This window comes from Ictidomys tridecemlineatus, chromosome 8, assembly GCF_052094955.1.
Source record: "Ictidomys tridecemlineatus isolate mIctTri1 chromosome 8, mIctTri1.hap1, whole genome shotgun sequence".
Lineage (NCBI taxonomy): Eukaryota > Metazoa > Chordata > Mammalia > Rodentia > Sciuridae > Ictidomys > Ictidomys tridecemlineatus.
In genome coordinates this window covers 139,181,564-139,200,581 of record NC_135484.1, presented here as the reverse complement: position 1 = coordinate 139,200,581, position 19,018 = coordinate 139,181,564, and the positions used below count along the sequence as shown (strand labels likewise).

The following is a 19,018-nucleotide window of genomic DNA, read 5'->3' as shown; positions in this document are numbered from 1 at the left end:
AATCATACCTGTTAGGACTGAAAGGAAAATACCTGTCACTTTGCCTGACCCACTTACAAGTCAGAAAGCTATCGGCATCCAAGAGGGGATTTGATAAATTCTTGCACAAGTTCAGCCCAAGGCCTGATGGAGCTCAGTGGATCCCAAGTAGAAACTAATTGGAAGGAACATGGGAAATCAGGCATAGGGTGGGACTGCCTATAGTAAACCATGGATATATGGTCATCAAATCAAAGCTGAGGCAAGATGAAGGAGCTAGAGGAATGTGGTGGGGCGGGAGAAATCTCATGGTGTTAAACAGGTTGGGATACATGTTCAAAGATGGCATCAAAAGTTGATGAGGCAAGGCATCAGGAGCCAAGAGCATGATTGTTTTGGGTGAGCACTGATAAGGTTGTGGAAGTACAGACAGAATGGTGGGACATTCAACATAGGTCCAGTCTAGCAGAGGTAAAACTATTCAAGGTGAGGCAAAGTGAGGGGAAGTAGACTCAGCTGCAGGAAATGGACCAAACAGGCTCAGAGCTGGAAGGTAGCTTCAGCGAGCTATCTGGGGCAGAGTGGGGGTGAGGGTCCTTATCACCTCCTCACTGCCAGGGCCAGGGATCCTGAGCTTCCTGGGGACTAAGCAGAGGCAGCTCCCTCTGCAGTGAAGAGCTGAGTCTCCCTTCAAGTCCGTTTGGATCCATCCAGGGTTTTGCTCCAGTACATCATAACCACTCAGGGTTCTGGGTGGACTAGCTGGATACTCGATCAGATCACCTGGGGGAAAATAAGGACTCACCAATGTGGGCACTAGCAGAACTTAGAGCAAGGAGGGAATCCATAGGCCAAAGACACAACTGTGGCTCAGCCAGTAGAAAACCCAGGTCTTGACCTCTTCTAGTTACAGGAAATACTTATAACTTCACTTGAGTATCAGGAAACAGAGGTGCTGATCTTGCAAGTATACCAAGAATCTCATGCTGCCTGCTAAGTGGCTCATAAACCACTTCACCTGGACCAGCCTTCCTTAGCAGCACCTTGTCACTAAATGTCTCCACGCCTCACCCTATAAAAACAGTCTTTTGACAACTCATTCCAAGAGACCTGGTCTCAGCTGACAGCCAATGGCACAAGTCTACACATTCTTTCTTGCTAAAAGTTGTTGTAATATCCAAGAAGGCTAATTGCACTAGCTTTCACTTCCGTGCTTACACTTTGTAGGAGACAATGCCTTAACATCCTAAAGGAATTAACTGCCATAGTAGAATCCTGTTCATGGAGTAACATTTGAAAAAACACTGGGCTCCTTCCTTCATTTCACAGTCCATGGACCAGCCTTCTTCCAAGACCTTTCTAGAACCCAGGTCCCATATCCAGCCGGGAATACTAGAACCAAGCAGTAATCAGGATCTGAATTCCTCTGATCCCTTATCAAGTAAAGAGGTGAGATTTGAGAAATTCACTTAAAATCTAGTTCAGGCAGAGAAATCTGAACTTTCCACCTCATTCCTTAAAGAGAAGAGAGATGAGACGTTGTTATGGACTAAATGTTGACACACCCTCTGAACTCCTCTATTTGCACCCTCACCCCTGCTATGATGGTATTTGGAGGTGGGGCCTCTAGGATTTACGTATGTCATGAGGTGGAGCCCTCATGAATGGGGTTAGTGCACTTCTAGAAAGAGGAAGGGACCAGAGCTCTATGGATCTCTCCCTGCCATGTGAGGACCTAGAGAGAAGGCACCATCCATACACCAGAAAGCAGATCCCTACCAGCAACCAAATCCTCCAGCACCTTGATCTTGGACATGCCAGCTTCCAGAACTGTGAGAAAGGAATGTCTTTAGTTTAAACCACCCAGTCTTTAGTATTTCGTTATAGTAGCCCAAGCTGACTAAGGCAGGTATCAAGGAACGAAAATCTTTGGAACATAACATTTCCTGCAGTCTGGTAGCTAAATGGAGCATGTTCAACGCTTACACATGTGGGTCTGCGGAGAAACACATGGGCTGAATTTCTGGGGTGAGAGGACATTCATCTTCATAATGCTATCAACTCTTCCAAAAAGGGAATTGCACTTTCTGTTTGCATTTACAAGAACGAATGCTATTCCAAGTCTTGCTTCCTTGTCTGGGGAAAATACAAAGGCAAAACACGGTTCTCTCTCAACCTCATAACTTAATTTTGAGATACTCCACATCTCAAAATTAAGATGACAGGTTACCTATAGGTTCAGAAAATTGGGCTTGGGGTAGACCAGAGCCTTTAGTAATCTGAAGCAATTAATTTCACAAAAAGAGACTAAAAGATGTTTCAATAACAAAAGCAACAGACATAAAGGAGTGGGGACAGCTAGGATGGCATTTCCATCAAACAACTTTTTATTTGTGCAACATACTTCTAAGTGATAGGGAATGACATACTGGCTCCATTATTTCTTTTCCATCATTTCCATCTTTTCTAACTTTCATATTTGTGAAACAAATTGCTTTAAACATGTCAAAGACACTTGAGTGGAGTGTTAGCCAAATTTTAAAAATAAAGATGATTCATAAAGACAGCACTGGTGTTTATAGCCATCAAGATAAAATTTCAGGCGGAAAAAAAAAATCACAGTCCTGATTATTTAGGGTGCGAGTATAAGGTCATCATCTCTGGAAGTTAGAAAGAAATATCTTTTTTTTTTGCTCTCTGCCTTATTTCCCCTAGATTTATTGAAGATCCTGGCCTTGGGGGAACTCATTCATACCCGTTTGAATGATTTACTAAGTAACCGACCACTTGAGTATTGATTTCTGCATCCTCTGGGCTGTTTGCATTATCATGCCACAGGTTGAGCACCTCAGCGACATCCGGGTCCCCACCAGATAGTCTCTGATCTCATCAAGTCGATGCTGCTGCTGATTCTTTTTTGTTTTGTTTTGTTTTGGTAGCAGGGATTGAACCCAGGGGTGCTGACCACGGAGCCACATGCCCAGCTCTTTTTTTTTTTTCTATTTTTATTTAGGGACAGGGACTCAGTGAGTTGCTTAAGTCCTCAGTAAGTTGCTGAGGCTGGCAAACCGATGCTTCTTGTAGGAAGGGCTACCTCATGCTCCTGTTTGGAGCTGCATGTTGCCTAGCACAGGGCAACTGAGAGGGCATCCCTTCAACATATTCTTGTGAAGAATTGAGATTGATGCTCCAAATAGAGTTCGAAAACTGTTAATCATCTTTTTTTTTTTATTGGTGCATTTTAATTACACAGAATAACCACTTCCATTGTGGCATATTCACACTCATCTTAAGAAAATTAAAGACCTATATCAATGATGGTTGGGGAAATGAGGACATGAATATGCAGGATAATTGTGGAGGACACACTCACACACACACACACACACACGCTCTTAATTGTTTGCTTAGAGCACTTATATATTTACTTAAAATTTTTGTTTCTAATTTTGAAATATACTTTAAGTAAACTTACAAGAACAATACAAAGAACTTCTACTTCTATTCCAGAGCCATTAGAGTCTTCAACCTTATGTCGCATCACCCCTGAATTCTTCAGTGTGCATTTCCTATAAGCAAAGACATTCTCCTTTATAGCTATGAAAATTAGGGCATTAACATTGATACTTTACGACCATGTCATCTTCAGAACCCATTCAAGTTTCACCAATTGTTTCAATAATGTCTTTTATAGCCACAGAGTCAAGTCCAGGATCACATATTCCATTTAGTCCTCGTGTCTGGCGTCTCGTCTCTTCAGTTCCCTTCAGTTCAGAACCGTTTTATTGTCTTTCTTTGACTTTCATGATTCCACTCCTCTGAAGTTGCAAAGGAGGAATTTTGTAGAATGCCCCTCAATTGGGGCTTTACCCTCATGGTTCACATTTCCTCATGATAAAAATCAGATCGCATCTTTCACAGGAATATCACAGAAGTCTTTGCAAGGCATCTGTCTTCATCCATTTTCTGTTGCTATAAACAAATACCTGAAGCTGGGAAATTTATGAGAAAATAAGTTTTTTTTTTTTTTTTTGGCTTGCAGTTCTGAAGGCTGGGAGGTTTAAGATTGGGCAGTTGTGTCTGGTGAGACCCTTTCTGCTGGTGAAATCTCGGCAGATTCCTGAGTCAGTACAAAGTGTCACATAGCAAGAGGGCAGGTGTACAGGAGATAGAGAAAACGGGCTTTTATACAGACTCTCCCTTGAGATAATCCATTAAACAACTAATTCATGACCGGATCAATTTATTCATGAGGGCAAAGTCCCTCACATCCTCTAATCACACCTTAAAGATCTCATTTTGTCCCACCTCATAACATCTCCCAGGGAGGGTTACATTTCAACATGGGTTTTGTTAGGGTCATTCAAACCATAGCAGCATGCTACTGGGTGGTACATATTTTTTTTATCCTATTATTGATGGTGTAAACTTTGATCATTGGGTTATTGTGACACCACAGTTTGGGCACCATTGGAGATTTTTAAATTAGCATGGAAGATGTTGATTGGGGAACATCAGCCCCAGGGGAAGGAAGCAGAACAGGGTGAGAGACAAGTCAGATCACAATGCAGTCACAATGGAACCTGAGCTGACCCCATCTGGACCTGTGTACCTATGTGGCTCTTTAGAGATCTCCTGTGGTGGGGACAAGGGGACTGGGCTTTGTATGCCAGTATTGGTCAGGTATTCTAGGGGACCTGAACTAGACTGAGCTGTGACCCTGGATGAGGTCATTTTCTTCAGCTAAAGAAAAATTGGCCCACCAAGGACCCTTTTCTGTCACCACCCCCAACTACTGGGGATAAGTCCCTGACATTCCTGAAGCAGGGTCTGGGAATCACATCACAGATTATTCTGTTAGGATTATTCACTGCTAAGTTTGTAGCTAATAAATACTTTACAGGAAGATCCTCGGGAGTAGGAAGCTATTCCATTCATCATTGAAGTCCGTATTGATAGAATGTTTGATTGATTAGTGTCAGTAGGAACTCCTGATTTTCTCTTTTTACTTAAAAGGGCTACTTAAATCTGTTATTATCATTAATTAAGTGGATGTTCAAACAGTCCTAGATTCTGCCAGTTAGAAATTCTTCCAACTGGCTTGATTTCCTTACTTCTTTACTTCCTGGCACATGAAGAGGGTTCAGGCTCATTTTTTTATTTTCCCTGCTTCAATCCTGGGCACAACCATTTCTCCAAGGGGCTCTGCTTCCTGTCAATCGAACACAAGATTTAGAAACCAGGATCTGGGGCCCAGGTGGACTCCTGGCTGTTTTTGTAGTATCTCCCATTGAAGCCAGGCCACCATTTTATTTTTACCCCTATGTCATACCTAGGGCAACCTCTGACCTCTGACCCCCCGACCTCCCTAATGGTTTCCATTCCCAAGGCTTCTTCTAATGCACACCTGAGAAGACTTGAGTGAACACGAATATAGGGACAATAATATCAGATAACATTTACTGGGTTTCCACAAAGGGTCCTGAGTGTGATTTTGTGTTTGTGTTAGTTTTTTTATTTGCTGCTGTAACAAATCATCACAATCTTAGGGACTCAAAGAACAAAACTATATTATTTTGACGTAAGGTGGAGTGATATGTAAAGGTACAAGTCAGTGGAATTTTCATGCTGATTCCTGGGTAGTCCTGGTATTCCTGACCTGGCACTGGACCTGGCATATGGAAGAGTCTTAGAAGGAGTCAGGGCCCAGATAATGTGAAGCGAAGGGCAGACTTCTTCTCTACATTTTAGGCGATGAATAGAATTCCACTACGGCAGTTTATTACTTGATGACATTAAGGCATTATTTCCTACAAAGTATAAACCTGGAGGTGAGGATAAATACAACTCGTCTTCTCAGATATTAACATTTTTAGCAAGAATGAATTATTAGACTCTTGTCATTAGCTGTTAGCTCGGCATTCATGAGTTGCCAAGTGACTGTTTTATGGGGAAAAATATGGAGATGTTTGTGATCAGGAACTTCCAGAGAGGGCTGGCCCGAATGAGTCCCAAAGGCAGGATCCTTCAGGCACCCAGAGGACAGTGTGAAACTCTAGGACACGTTCAAAGCGCTTTAGAGTTTAAGAGCAGTGTGGATCAAAAATAAAAATAAAGCAAGGAAAGAAAAAAAAACGATTCATCAAAGAACGTTTACTAGAGTTTCATTTATAAATGTGAAAATCTGGATCGATCTCAGTCGGTCACAATAGTATTTTGGACAAATTTCCCTCCCTGGACACTTTACCAAAGGAGTGGGACTTGAGTGTCATTCTTGGAAGGCCAGATTGCTCCCTTCCACGGACATGCAAATAGGTACTCGGCAGTGACCTTTGTTAAAGAAGACCTTGGGCAAAACCAAAGGGAACAAGTGACCAGAGAAAATGAGGGGGGTTGGAGAACAACCCACGGCCCTGAGAGACAATGAGGGGGACGGTGGGCTCCCTCAGGGCATCCTTAGGCAAGGCTCCACTGGTCCAGCAGCTTGGGATGCTGTCCCTGTACATCCTGGTGTTCAGCTTCCTTCATGGTCTCTTGCTTATGTCCCCTCCACTTCCCCTCCCCCTCCCCTCCACTTCCCCTCCCCCTCCCCTCCCCCTCCCCCTCCCTTCCACTTCCCCTCCCCCTCCCCCTCCCTTCCACTTCCCCTCCCCCTCCCCCTCCTCCTCCCCCTCCCCCTCCCCTCCACTTCCCCTCCCCCTCCCCCTCCCCTTCCCTCCACTTCCCCTCCCCTCCCCTCCCCTCCCCCTTCCCTTCCCTCCCCTCCCCCTTCCTTTCCCTCCCCCTTCCCTTCCCTCCCCTCCCCTCCCCTCCCCTCCCCCTCCCCCTCCCCTCCCCCTCCCCTCCCCCTCCCCTCCCCCTCCCCCTCTCCCTCCCCTCCCCCTCCCCCTCCCCCTCCCCTCCCCCTCCCCCTCTCCCTCCCCTCCCCCTCCCCCTCTCCCTCCCCTCCCCCTTCCCTTCCCTCCCCTCCTCTTCCCTTCCCTTCCCTCCCCCTCCCCTCCCCCTCCCCCTCCCCTCCCCCTCTCCTCCCCTCCCCCTCCCCCTCCCCTCCCCTTCCCTCAGGGCTGGCTGTGGTTACCATAAAGAGGACTCCCCCTCCTCCCCGCAGTGCAGTCTGCAGCCCTCTGACCCTGTCCTTGGCCCCCTCTCTGCCCCTCCATTTCCTTCCTGCAGACCCGGTGCAATCTCATTGGGCCGCTGAAGGCTTCTCAATGCTCTGAGGGGCCCCATTTCCAGGTCTCCCAAGGACACAGCCCAAACCCCTTTGTAGGGGGTCAAGGTCCCTGTGGCTCTTACCTGCCCCCGGGGGCCACTTCTCCTGCCACAGCTACCCCAGTTGCTCGGTATTACCTTTATGACCACGATGTCACCTTGTCCCCACCTTGTCCCCACCTTCTCCTCCTCTAGGATGATATCCCAAAATAGTTTCTCTGATGCGGTTTCTCAGCCTCCCACAGACACCAGCGCCCTCTTCCTTTTCTGGGTCTCCGTGGTGTTCCCTGAGGCTCGCAGTCCCAGCCAAAGCCTGGCGCGGTGTGCACGCATTTTAACGTGTGTTTAGTTGACGGAGCGCCACGGTCTAACTTCACAGGGAGGAGAGGTTCTCAGGAAGACCTTCTCCTCTGGATTCCATCTCATGCCCTTTCCTTCCCCTCCTGGGCCAGGGTTTTCCCATATCCAGGTCATTGCCTTGGTCAGCTGGCTGGATTGTGTTTAAAGCTGGGCATCAAATGATCAGCATCAAGAGGAAGCTCTATCATGCTTTTTTTTTTTTTTCTGTGCTGGCTCCACACATATTTTACAAAATTACACGTTACTTAAAAAAAAAAAAAAAGGTTTTGACTGACTTAGGAAACATTGAAAGAAAAGCAAAATAAATTAAACTAAGCAAAACACGTTAAACAGTATTTGGCTTCTAAGATATGGAATTAGTGTAGGTGCCCATCAACGGATAAATAGACACAGGAAAAAACAGAACATGAAAGCAACGAAGTATTATTCAGCCATAAAAAAGAATAAAATGTTGTCAGGTATAGTAAAATGGATGGAGTTGGAGGACATAATGTTAAGCAAAACTGCTGGGCACAGAAAAACAAGTTCTGCTTGTTCTCTTTCATATTTGGAATTTAAAAAAATCAGCCTGAAATTAGCATAGTGATTACTAGAGAATGGGAAGGGGACTAGGGGTAGCTGGTGGGGGCAGGCAAGGATGAAGGAAGGGTGGATGGATGTTGTCCACACATGTTGAGTGCATGTATGGAAATACCACATAGAATCCCATTTATATGCATAATTAATACATGCTAACCAAATAGGAGTTCTTAGCTTCAACTTACCAAACATTTATTGAACACCTACTATGTTCTAAGCATCATCCAAGCCACTGGGTGTGCAAAATGAAACAAAACCCGGTCCCTCTCCTCAAGAAACTGCCCCATCCTTCTCCAGTTTTCTGGAGCCAGAATAAACAGCCAGGAAGGCTTCTCCCTTTAGGAAACATCAGGAAACATATATGCACAGTTTCCCCATAGGATGGTGTGGAATGGGAGGGGCGGGTTCCTGAGCCTTCATGAGATGACTTGTTTGGGGACATTTGCGTTTCTGTTAGTTGTTATCATCAATGACTTCTGGGTATTTCTAGTAGCTTCTTTTTCTAGGGGTGTTGTTTTGTTTTTATAGTTGGCAATCTGGTGTCTCTAAAAGCTACCCAGAGACATATTCAGTCCTGGTCCCCGCACACCCCATCCCCTCCTAAGAATTTTTGCTACTACATAGCCCACTTGCCTTTACGAGGCTACTGTGCTCACGCTTCCAGCCCTGTGGCATGCATCACACTGTCACCGAGGTACTGGAAGGGCCCGTTTGGAAATAGATTGATTATTTTGAACACGCTAGGTGCATCTTGGGAAAAACAAACGCATCAAGCGGAAAAATGAATTAACATCGTGAAATTTACCTTCCCACCTGGAGACATGATTTATCCCTGTGTTCCTTGGAGACGATGCACTTACGAGGATGCTCTATTAAAGGGCATCTGCCATTAGGATCAGAGCTCAGCTCAGAACATGTTTACGTACAAATGGAAAACAAGCCCTGGAGAAAAAAGTTGAGAGTGAGGAATTTTTGTTTCTGGCGAAGGGTTTGGAACGGACCATTGGTTTGCTGTGCAAGCATCTCAACCCAGAGGTGGTAAGGTCTCTGTGATGTTCTTAATGGGGCTTGACATTTACAGAGCTCAGCTGATATTTATTGGGCATCTACTCAGTGCAAAGAAACATGACGTTCTATGAGATCTGTGCAGATATATAAGAATAGGTATTTAGATCAGTTTAATAGGGAAATTATTGGAGGAATAACTAAGGAGAAAAGTTTTTGCTTGGCCTTTTCTGTTAATTAATTAAGACTTACAAGGCCAAAATTTTACTATTATCAAGTGTAACAGAACAGACTTACAGCTGACATGCCCGAGAGATGGGACAAATGTGTGTGTCCTGAGTTACCAATTTCTTTCTTGCAGGAACAGGTGATTGCCAGGTGAGTCTTCCCTGTTGCTGGTACCTACCCCTCCTTGATACTGAGTGGAACATCCTCCATGTTCTTCCAGGTTCTGGTAACAAGCAAGCTGTTGGGAGCAGTGCTATTCACAGCAATCTCCAGCCGCTCTGACCATACCATGTGCTAATCAGTGACCTTCCCAAGACTGCCTGCCTGGGTACTAATCCTCACCTAGGACATTGTGTTTTTAACATAAGCTAGTCCAAGGTGACAAAATAATTCATTTAAAAAAATAATAAATTCCTCCAGTGGGTTCTACCTACACAGAACTTCCCAGGTAGGGGGTCTCTAGACTGTGAAGTAAATGGTTGAAAGTAAATATCCCAAGGTTTATATAGGTATTTGGGCTGTAGATAGGTCTCTCTTATCTACCCCCTGAATGACCCTAATATGAAGAAGTCTCCATAAAGATCAAGCCCAGCTAGCCACAATTGGAAAAGAACTACATCTTATAAAATGAAATATTCTTATCCCCTTCCTCCAGTACCAGGTTGGGGGATTAAGGTGGACGCCCTCTCTATTCTGATTTAAATGCCAGTAGAGTGAATCTCTCACTAAAGGGACAAAAGAGGCATCCAAATACAGGGTATGGTTCAAGCAAAATTTGCCTTCAAAAGGTAGTCTTACAAATTCAATCCAGCGCTTGCACTAAGAGCATATGTTGACCTGTAGATCACTTGAGGAGAGGGCAGCAATTGTAAATAAGTGTGAAATAACGCAGTCGGTAATTACCATCTCTTTTCATGTGTAGGAGCCCAGTTGCAAAGACGATATCTTTAGAAAAAGAGTGAGAATCCTTTCTGGGACATTATATTTTCTGCTTCTCTTTTTCTTGCTCTGATTTTTCTTTTAATACCAAAGTTGTGCAATTTGAAGGGGGGGGGAGGTTTCTCCAGGCATTATTTACTTTTAGCCAACACATACACTAGGTGGCCTGTGGAGGGCCCGTGCTCCCCATTCCGATGGGCCCAGATTAGCTGATGGGCAGCCAGGGATGTTGACGGATGAGAGTTCCAAGTGAGGCCTGGTCGTGATCTCGAAAACACGCTAGCTCCTGGGGGTGAGAAGGGCTGTTTAGTGAAATGAAATACTACTCTGTCACAACTTTCTCGCGCACAACTCAATCATGGAAAATTCTTTCCCAGTGCCTGGCGGCCCTGAAATCATTACACTCAGAATTAAACACGGTGTGATGGATCCCCCAACAAGACCCCGAGGTGCTATTGACGTGTCGGATCTCACATTAATAATCAGCTTTTCCAAGCAGGGAATATAAGAAGTCCTGCAAATACAGGTTCTTTTTTTTTTTTCTTTCCTTTTGGATTTCATAGAGATATTCTGGATTTGCTTCCATATGCTGATCATGGCCCTGTGGTCCCACCATCGTGACAGGGCGGCTCAACCTTCCCCCTCTGTCCTCCTTCAGTGACTGACATTAGAAATTTCCAATTCGCATCTGCCTTGGCCTGGAGACCCTCACACAAGTTGTCCTCTGCAGATCCATTTTCTCATCGTCCAAACACTTACCACTGCCGTACTTCTGACTCCATTCACCCCACTGAGAATCTTCACACTGTCCTTTGTCTTATACTTCTTATACTTATACTTCTTCAGATTTATAGTTTGTTTTTTTCTGGTGCCTTCCTTTGTCTTTGTTTCCTTTCCCATATCCTCCACCTGACCCCGTGAAGGCAGACTGTGTTTCAATCCCTGTCTCCACCTTTGCCCAATTATGTGACACCGTGCACGTGACACCCTTGCTGAGCCTCGGTTTTCCATCTATAAAATTGCCCCCACTGAGTTTGTATAGGGACCTCAAGAAGGGACCCTCCATTCTCATCAATCTCAGCACTAACAAGAATTTTTAGGGTCTCGGGGTTGAGCATTTTAGCTGTGAATAGTAAAATCAATAAGGATTGCTCCTTAGAAGTCTCTGAGATGGTGAGGAATTTAACCAGCAGACTGGAAGAACCCTAAATGCTGTCTTAATAATGGTGCAGGTCTTTGTTATTAGCTTGGTAATATATTCTCTTTAGAAAGAAAAAAAATAGATTTTGGTATTTTCTCTTTAGGCCCAAGTTTTAGACAGTGGGTATCTATAATAAATCATCCTTTAAATAAATAAAATATAATATCCTCTAAGGCAGAGGTGGAAAAACTTTCACTGTAAGGTTCAGATAGTAAATATTTTAGGTGTTGCGGACCATATGTCCTCTGTCACAATTACTTGACTCTGCTATTGTAGCACAACACTGTGTTCTAATAAAACTGTATTTGTTACACCCATACAGCACAATTTTTCATATGTCTGATTGTATATAAAGTATGTTGACACCAATTCGTGTCTTCATACATGTACTTTGGATAATGATGTCTATCACATTCCACCATCCTTGCTAATAAGAATTGTAATACATTCTGCGGTCATTTATTTAAAAAAAAACAATAAAAAAAAGAAATTCACAAAAAAACTCTTTATTAACTTGGATAAAAATAATAAAAGGAAATTTATTGGGAAAAAAACACTTTATTTGTACAAATAGGTAGCAAGCTAGAAAATGGTCTCTGGGTCATAGTTTGCTGAGCTGTCCTCCAAGGAATGACTGATGATTAAGGTGATCATGGATGACTCAAAAAATAGAAATTACAAATGGATGGCAGGTTCCAGGTGACTCTTCCATGGTGGTTCTGGAATAACTAAGCCTTATTTAGAAAATAGTAAAATACATTACCTTATTAAATTCTCTTTCTCTCTTTTCTTTCTTTCATTCATTCTTTTTGTTGTTGTTGTTCTTTTCTTTTTTCTCTCCTATAAAAGTTCTTCTAACGTAGAAACCAGTAACTCAAGATTTTATGTATTTATTTATGTATTTATCTATGTATTCATTCATTTATTTATTGGGGGAGAGCCTTGGGGATTTAACCCAGGGACTCTTTCTCACTGAGCCACATGCCTAACCCTTTTTCTTTCTTTTTTATTTTGAGACAGGGTATCACTAAGTTGCTTAGGGCCTCACTGAGTTGCTGAGGCTGGCCTTGAACTTGCAATCCTCCCACCTCAGCTTCCTGAGTTGCTGGATTTACAGGCATGTGTGACCACGCCCAGCTCAACTCAAGATTTTTAAATCTGTGATAAACTGGGCTTTTAAAGTAGATTTTGTTCTCCAGTCTATTGATAGTCAACGCACCCATTCTGGCTTCCCACTTCTGCTGCAGAGAAAGGATGAGTGAGAGGAATCAGAAAGTCTAAAAGAAATGGGGAAGGAGCAATAATGTCCCTGTATTAGGTGCCTCCCATCACAATTATCACCATTTCCATCTTACAGAATGGATGAAGTTTTAGTTGACAGAGGAAGGATGCTTTGACCAATGTCACATCTAGTGTTAGAGGGTTGAAAATTGCTTTCCTACTGGTCACAATCCTTGTCTCAACAAGAGGGACCAGTTTTCCCAGAGACACACATTTCTTCAGTCTCAGAGCCAGAGTGGAAAACATGACTTTTCCTCCTCCTGCCTGTGCTTTCCAGTACCTGCTGAATTTAAAACACAAACACTCGATGTTCCTGGTCAGCACCTACTGTAGACCAGACATAAAGCTTTCATCATGAAATTTATTTTGTCTTTCCTTTTCCAGAAGTAAACTGCAATCCATCAAGGAATAAGAAGTTCAGACAATTAGGTGATTTGCCCCAAATTGCACTCAGAGTTAACTGTGGAACCAGAATTTGACATGGTTCTCACCAACTCCAAAGCATTTTCAACACAAATGACTTTCATAGAGCTTAGTATTTAAACTCCCAGACCCTCAAGCCAGACAGTCTGTGTTCCAATGTGAGCTCCACTGTATACCAACTGCATCATCTGGAACAACTTTTTTTTTTTTTAATAATTCCTTGTTTTGGTTTCCTGATTTGTCAAATTAGGATGGTGATAATTGAATCCTTCTCATAGTTTGTTATAAGGAATACAGAGGAGACAGGGACATAATAAACACCACAAGCATTGTTTTCTTCTCTCTCTCTCTCTGTGGACTATAAGTTCTCATGGGACTGTTGGTCTGTTTTGCTTGTGTTATATCCTTAGAACTTAGAATGATGTCTAGCACATAATAGAAAATATTGCTGCATAAATGAAAAATGTTCAAGCTAGTCTTTTAGTGGTGTTATAACTGGATTCAATGCCAGTAAGAGTAGACACGACTCTGTTTTTATTTTCCTGTGTTTTGGGTTCTTTTTAAAAATGTTTTGGCATAATTTGGATTTTATAGGTGAAATTTAGTGTGTCTTTTAAGTCATACTTCAACATGTAATCTAGGCTGAGCATCTTTTTTATATTTTTTAACTTGTTCTTATTAGTTTTACATGATAGTAGGATGTATTTTAACATATTATACATATATGGAGTTCAACTTTAACATAAAATTCCAAAATCCAAAGTGCTCCAAAATCCAAAATTCTCCAAACCTATTTAAGATCTCTCATGACACCACACGTAGAAAATTTTACACCACAAAACTTTGTTGTATGCAAAAAAAATCTTTTAAATATTGTGCAGAATTGCCTTCAGTCTATATGTACGCAGTAGGTAGAAAACATACATGAGTTTCATGCTAGACTTGGTCCTATCTCTGACATATCTTAGTGTATATGCAAAATTAACAACAACAATTAAAAAAAACCTGGTCAGAAGCATTAAAGATAAAGGATAATCAAACTGCACAGGAAACCAGTGACTGTATCAGTTCTTTCAATATTCTTACCCAACGTGAATGTTAGGATGGAGAAGCAGCTCAGGTTTGGGCACATCTCAAGTACAAAGAGTATTTTCAGATACAGTCTTCTAGTTCTTTGCTATTCTCAAAGGTAGTTTTACACCTCCTTTCATTTTGTTGTTTTTTTTTTATAAAAATCTGTGATTACTAGATTTTATATTTTAAAGTTGATTTTCACTCAACTTGTGTCATTTTTTTTTTAATACGGTACACTCCAAATCCAAACCAGTATGTAGTGGCATCAGCTGCTGGGAGCACTGCAGTAATTGAATTATGGGTCCCATTGATCTGACCAGATTGCCTGGACTGTCTGCACTTCAACGGGGAGCGGTGGGGGGGGGCGGGAGGGGGGCTCCAGGGAGCTGCAAGCTCTCTGGGGAAAAGATCAACCACATCCCTGAGTCTGAGCAAACACAAAGAGAAAGGCTCAACAGGAAAAGGGTGGACACAGTTGCCCTTGGAATAAACATGCTCTGGCCCGTGGGTTTCTGCAGGGACTTCTAGAGGCTGAGTCCTATTTATCCCCAAGAGCCCTACTTGGCCCCTGTGGCACCGTAGCAAAAAATCATGATTAAGTCTCATCAGATTTATGATGGGTATATATGATATTCATTCTGAATGGATGGTGATTAACTGCTACCCCTAACACCTAGCAAAGCACTGGGGTTATCATGTTTCTCCCTGGTTTGTACTGTATAAATCATTATTGTCATTAAAATGAAGCAGGCTTATAGAATTGCACTGTAGTAACTTATAGGCCCACCTCCTCCTAAGAATGCTTTTCCTGTGACAATATGCCACCAAAGGATCTTTTAAAGACCTCCATAGTGGAAGAGACTAAAATGAAGCATTATTTATTTGAGGAGTGCTTTGTAGGTTTTATGTAACACTATTGAAGTGCGTAAGTTTTGCTCTTGAAGTTTCTGCTTACAACCAAAATAATTTGCAGACTTATCTTATTTGTATCTCTTTTCAAGGGGAATGAATCTATTACATTTTGAAAAGGTGTATTAATGAAAGCCTTGTTGCAGTTTAAAATAGCAATGGATTTGATCATTCCTGCAAATTAGACTGTAAATGAAACTATAAATTAACGAGACAAAGAATGCTGTTAGGTTGACTTTGTAGACACAGTTCAGAAAACCACTGATAAAATTTAGCTTTAAGATTAAGACCACAAGGGCCGGGTTGCAGCACAGTCATAGGGCGCTTGCCTAGTACTCTCAGCACCATGTAAAAATAAATAAAATAGAGGTCCATCGACAACTAAAAATAATGTTCTTAAAAACCTTTCTTTAAAAAACAAAGATTAAGACCATGAAATAAGACCATGATAATAAAGAAAAATAACACTTACCTTGAGATAGCTTATATATGAAACATGATGAGCCTGGAAATATGGTGAAATGACCTGATGCTTAATCTTTTATTGAAATAACAAGTGCTTGTTGTGTTTGAGAAATTAATTATGTGCAAAGCATTCACATTGTTCTATTATTTTGCCTTTCTAGGGGATGGGTACTATTATTGTCCTTATTTACTGGTGAACATGAATAGAAGAAAGTGGGGGTTTATAATGGTCAATTAATTTTCCAGAAGTTGCAAGGGTAAGATGTAGTCAAGCCAAGATTGAAACCCAGGACACTTACCAGAAGTCTGAAATCTTAACCATTGCCTATGATGTCAGCCTAAATTATTAATGGGATTGGAAACCAATATATAAAAATAAATATAAAAATGGTTACATATGGGCACCCTACCAGCATATTCCTATGATAGGAAATATCATAACAAAGAAATCGTACTCAGAATCAACAAAAGTAATTTGCTTTAAGAGTCCCCCAAAATAGAATTGTGTATTAACAGTACTTCTATCTAATAGACAATTGCAACGTTTTAGAGGGTAGAATTTTAGGGAACTGATAATACCGAAGTCCCCTATCACTTTTGATTTTGCATCCAAATTGGTGTTTCTACAACTAGTTTGAATTCACTCTCTGACCACTGTGATAGTTGGAGTAGAACTTGACCCCTTCCCCGCCAAAACTCAGGTAAAATTTCATCCCCACTGTGAGATATTAAAGGGTGGAAACCTAATCTGACTATGTTCTTAGAGGGGGGCCTCTGGGCAGCAATTAGGATTAGAGAAGATCATGGAGGTTGAGGTCCCCATGATGGAATACTGGTGACTTTATAAGAAGGGAAAGAGAGACCAGGACACATGTAGGGTTTGTGTCTCGCTACATGGTTTCTGAGCTGTCTCAGGTCTCTGCCAGTCAGAAGGGCCTTGACCTTAAACCAGAATAGCCACTAGCCACACTAAACCTCTTTTCTTTATAAGTCAGCTAGTCGGTGGTATTGTATTATTAAGCAACAGAAAATTGACTAAGATACCAAAAAGAGTCTTTTTAAGTCTTTCTGTCCTTTTTTTTTAAATAAAATAAATATGAACTTCAAAGAAATTAAGAAAACTATTATTGTTAGAGGTCAGACAGATGAGGACGGGGGAGAATATAAGGTTAAGAGAAGAATTCTATAAAATGGGCTCACGGGGCTGACCCCCACATGCTTTCTTTTTCAAGAAGCAATTTACCTGCAGCCCTGCCTAAGTGGACAGGACAGGTCGCATTCCTCAGCAAACTCCCTGTTAACTTCAGGAGAAATCCAGGTCCAAGATAATGTCGAGGGGAGGAACACAGGAGACTTTCATGACCAGACCCTGAAACTCTGAGAGGTCAGGATAATTCCTCCAATCAGAAAATCAATAAGAATGCATGGTTAAGAATCCAAATAGAACTGGCCGGCATGGGCCAAGGGGACACAGAATCACCATGGCAGTGGGACTTGAAAGTCTGATGTCATCTTGCTGTCAGTCGAAAGTCAAGAGGTGGACTTGGGCAAGACTCTCTGGAAACTTCTTTGGGATCCCCAATAAAACTCGAGTGCCAGAGAGGCACATGGTCCCTCTCCTCTCCAAGAGGACCCAGTCTCTCCCTTGGGGAGGTCCATTTCCCTTTGCCTTCCATAGACTCATTCCTCTGACTCTGAGCAACTTGTCTGAAATCTTTCTGACTGGATCACAGGAATCAGGGTTTGAAGGGAGCCTCAGTTCCTTGTAGGTCCCCAGCTCCAAGCTTGTTGATAGAAAACATGAAATTTAAACCCGAGCTTTAGGATTTCAAGTCCTAATGGAGTATTTCCCCCTTTGGGCCCCTGAGTGAGAACAAAATGGTTTGTGAACTCTGCTCACACTCACAGGTCCTTCTGCTCCTTCTCACAGGTCGCTACCCTCAGGAGAACAAGGGGACGTACATCCCAGTGCCGGTCGTGCCCGAGCTGCAGAAGGGAAAGTGGGGGGCCAAGGTCATCATGAACGAGGACAGGTCTGTCCGGCTGTCCATCCAGTCCTCCCCCGAGTGCATCGTGGGTAAATTCCGCATGTACGTGGCCATCTGGACCCCCTATGGCATACTCCGAACCCGCCGAAACCCGGAGACAGACACGTATATTCTCTTCAATCCTTGGTGTGAAGGTAAGGGGCAAAGGTTTTTTTTTTTTTTTCTCATTAAAAAAAAGAAAAAAGTCACATGTTTCCAATCATCGTCTTTGGAGACTTAGCAGGATTATTCTACATACACTGTTGTTGTTCATGATTGAAAGAGAAAGATACTAAATTTGTTCTCCGTGTTTGTGAGAATGAAAGCTGTCTATGGAAAGGTATTGCTGCTAACACATTTATTCTAAGAATTAACTGAAGATTGCTTAATGTTGCGAGTTTGCTGTGGAACAATATGTTGATGATACAACCTACATGGCTGCTGTATGCTATTTCTGTAAACTCAATGGCTTATTCAGCTTGACTTTCAAAAGCAGAAGAATCCATGACTTTGTCTTCAAAACACAGAATGAAAGTCAACCATGTCCATAGTGCCATTAACTTCTTCATCTCCCTAATTCAACCACAGAAAGCCTCGAGGATCCCACAGACTTGTTTAGATGCCTGGTGGGTGCACATTTTGCAAATCTGTACCTCGTAGGTACAAACATGTGGTTGTATTTGAATACACTTCTACTCAGTCTCTAATGCTATTTTGATTCTTCCTTTCTATCTACTGCAGAAACTTAACCTAGTTACATTCAAATAAATTCAGTCAAATTCAGCAAGTTCTCTGTCAATTCAATTTAAAAACCATGTCACACCCAGGATACTCTCCCCTACCCCATCTCTGCCCTCCCATGCCTCCCCGCTGTTCCCACACTTCCTGTGGAGCTGACAGAGGCAAATGCCACATGAAGGGGAGGGTCAACTTTTAAATCTTCAGCAACAAGGAAATGAAGCATAAAAACTGAGAGCAGGAGTCATTTTATATCATCCTGCATTGGGCTCCAATACTTTCCAAAAAGAAGGGATATTATTGTTGATTTTTTTAAAAAATCAATTTTATTTGTTCCTTTAAGATATGAATGACAGTAGAATGTATTTTGGCAATTGTACACACACATGGAGCATAACTTATTCTAATTAGGATCCCATTCTTGTGGTTCTACATAATGTGGAGTAACCCTGGTTGTGCATTCAAATACAAGGCTGGGAAAGTTATGTCCGATTAATTCTACTGTCCGTCCTATTCCCCTCCCACCTCTCTTCCCTTAGTTCCCCTCTGTCTAATCCAATGGACTTCTTCTATTCTCCCCCTCCACAACTTCCCTTGT

At 42.4% G+C, this 19,018-nt stretch overlaps 1 protein-coding gene across 2 annotated transcripts in view; it reads left to right on the top strand.

Annotated features, from left to right (window-relative positions):
* F13a1 (coagulation factor XIII A chain) overlaps window positions 1-19,018 on the top strand; it is a 160,700-nt gene that overhangs the window by 30,740 nt on the left and 110,942 nt on the right. For both annotated transcript variants that reach the window (XM_078020501.1, XM_005327491.5), the window contains exon 4: window positions 17,586-17,837. In XM_078020501.1, coding sequence (XP_077876627.1) covers window positions 17,586-17,837 — 252 coding nt within the window. The remainder of the gene's footprint in view (window positions 1-17,585; window positions 17,838-19,018) is intronic.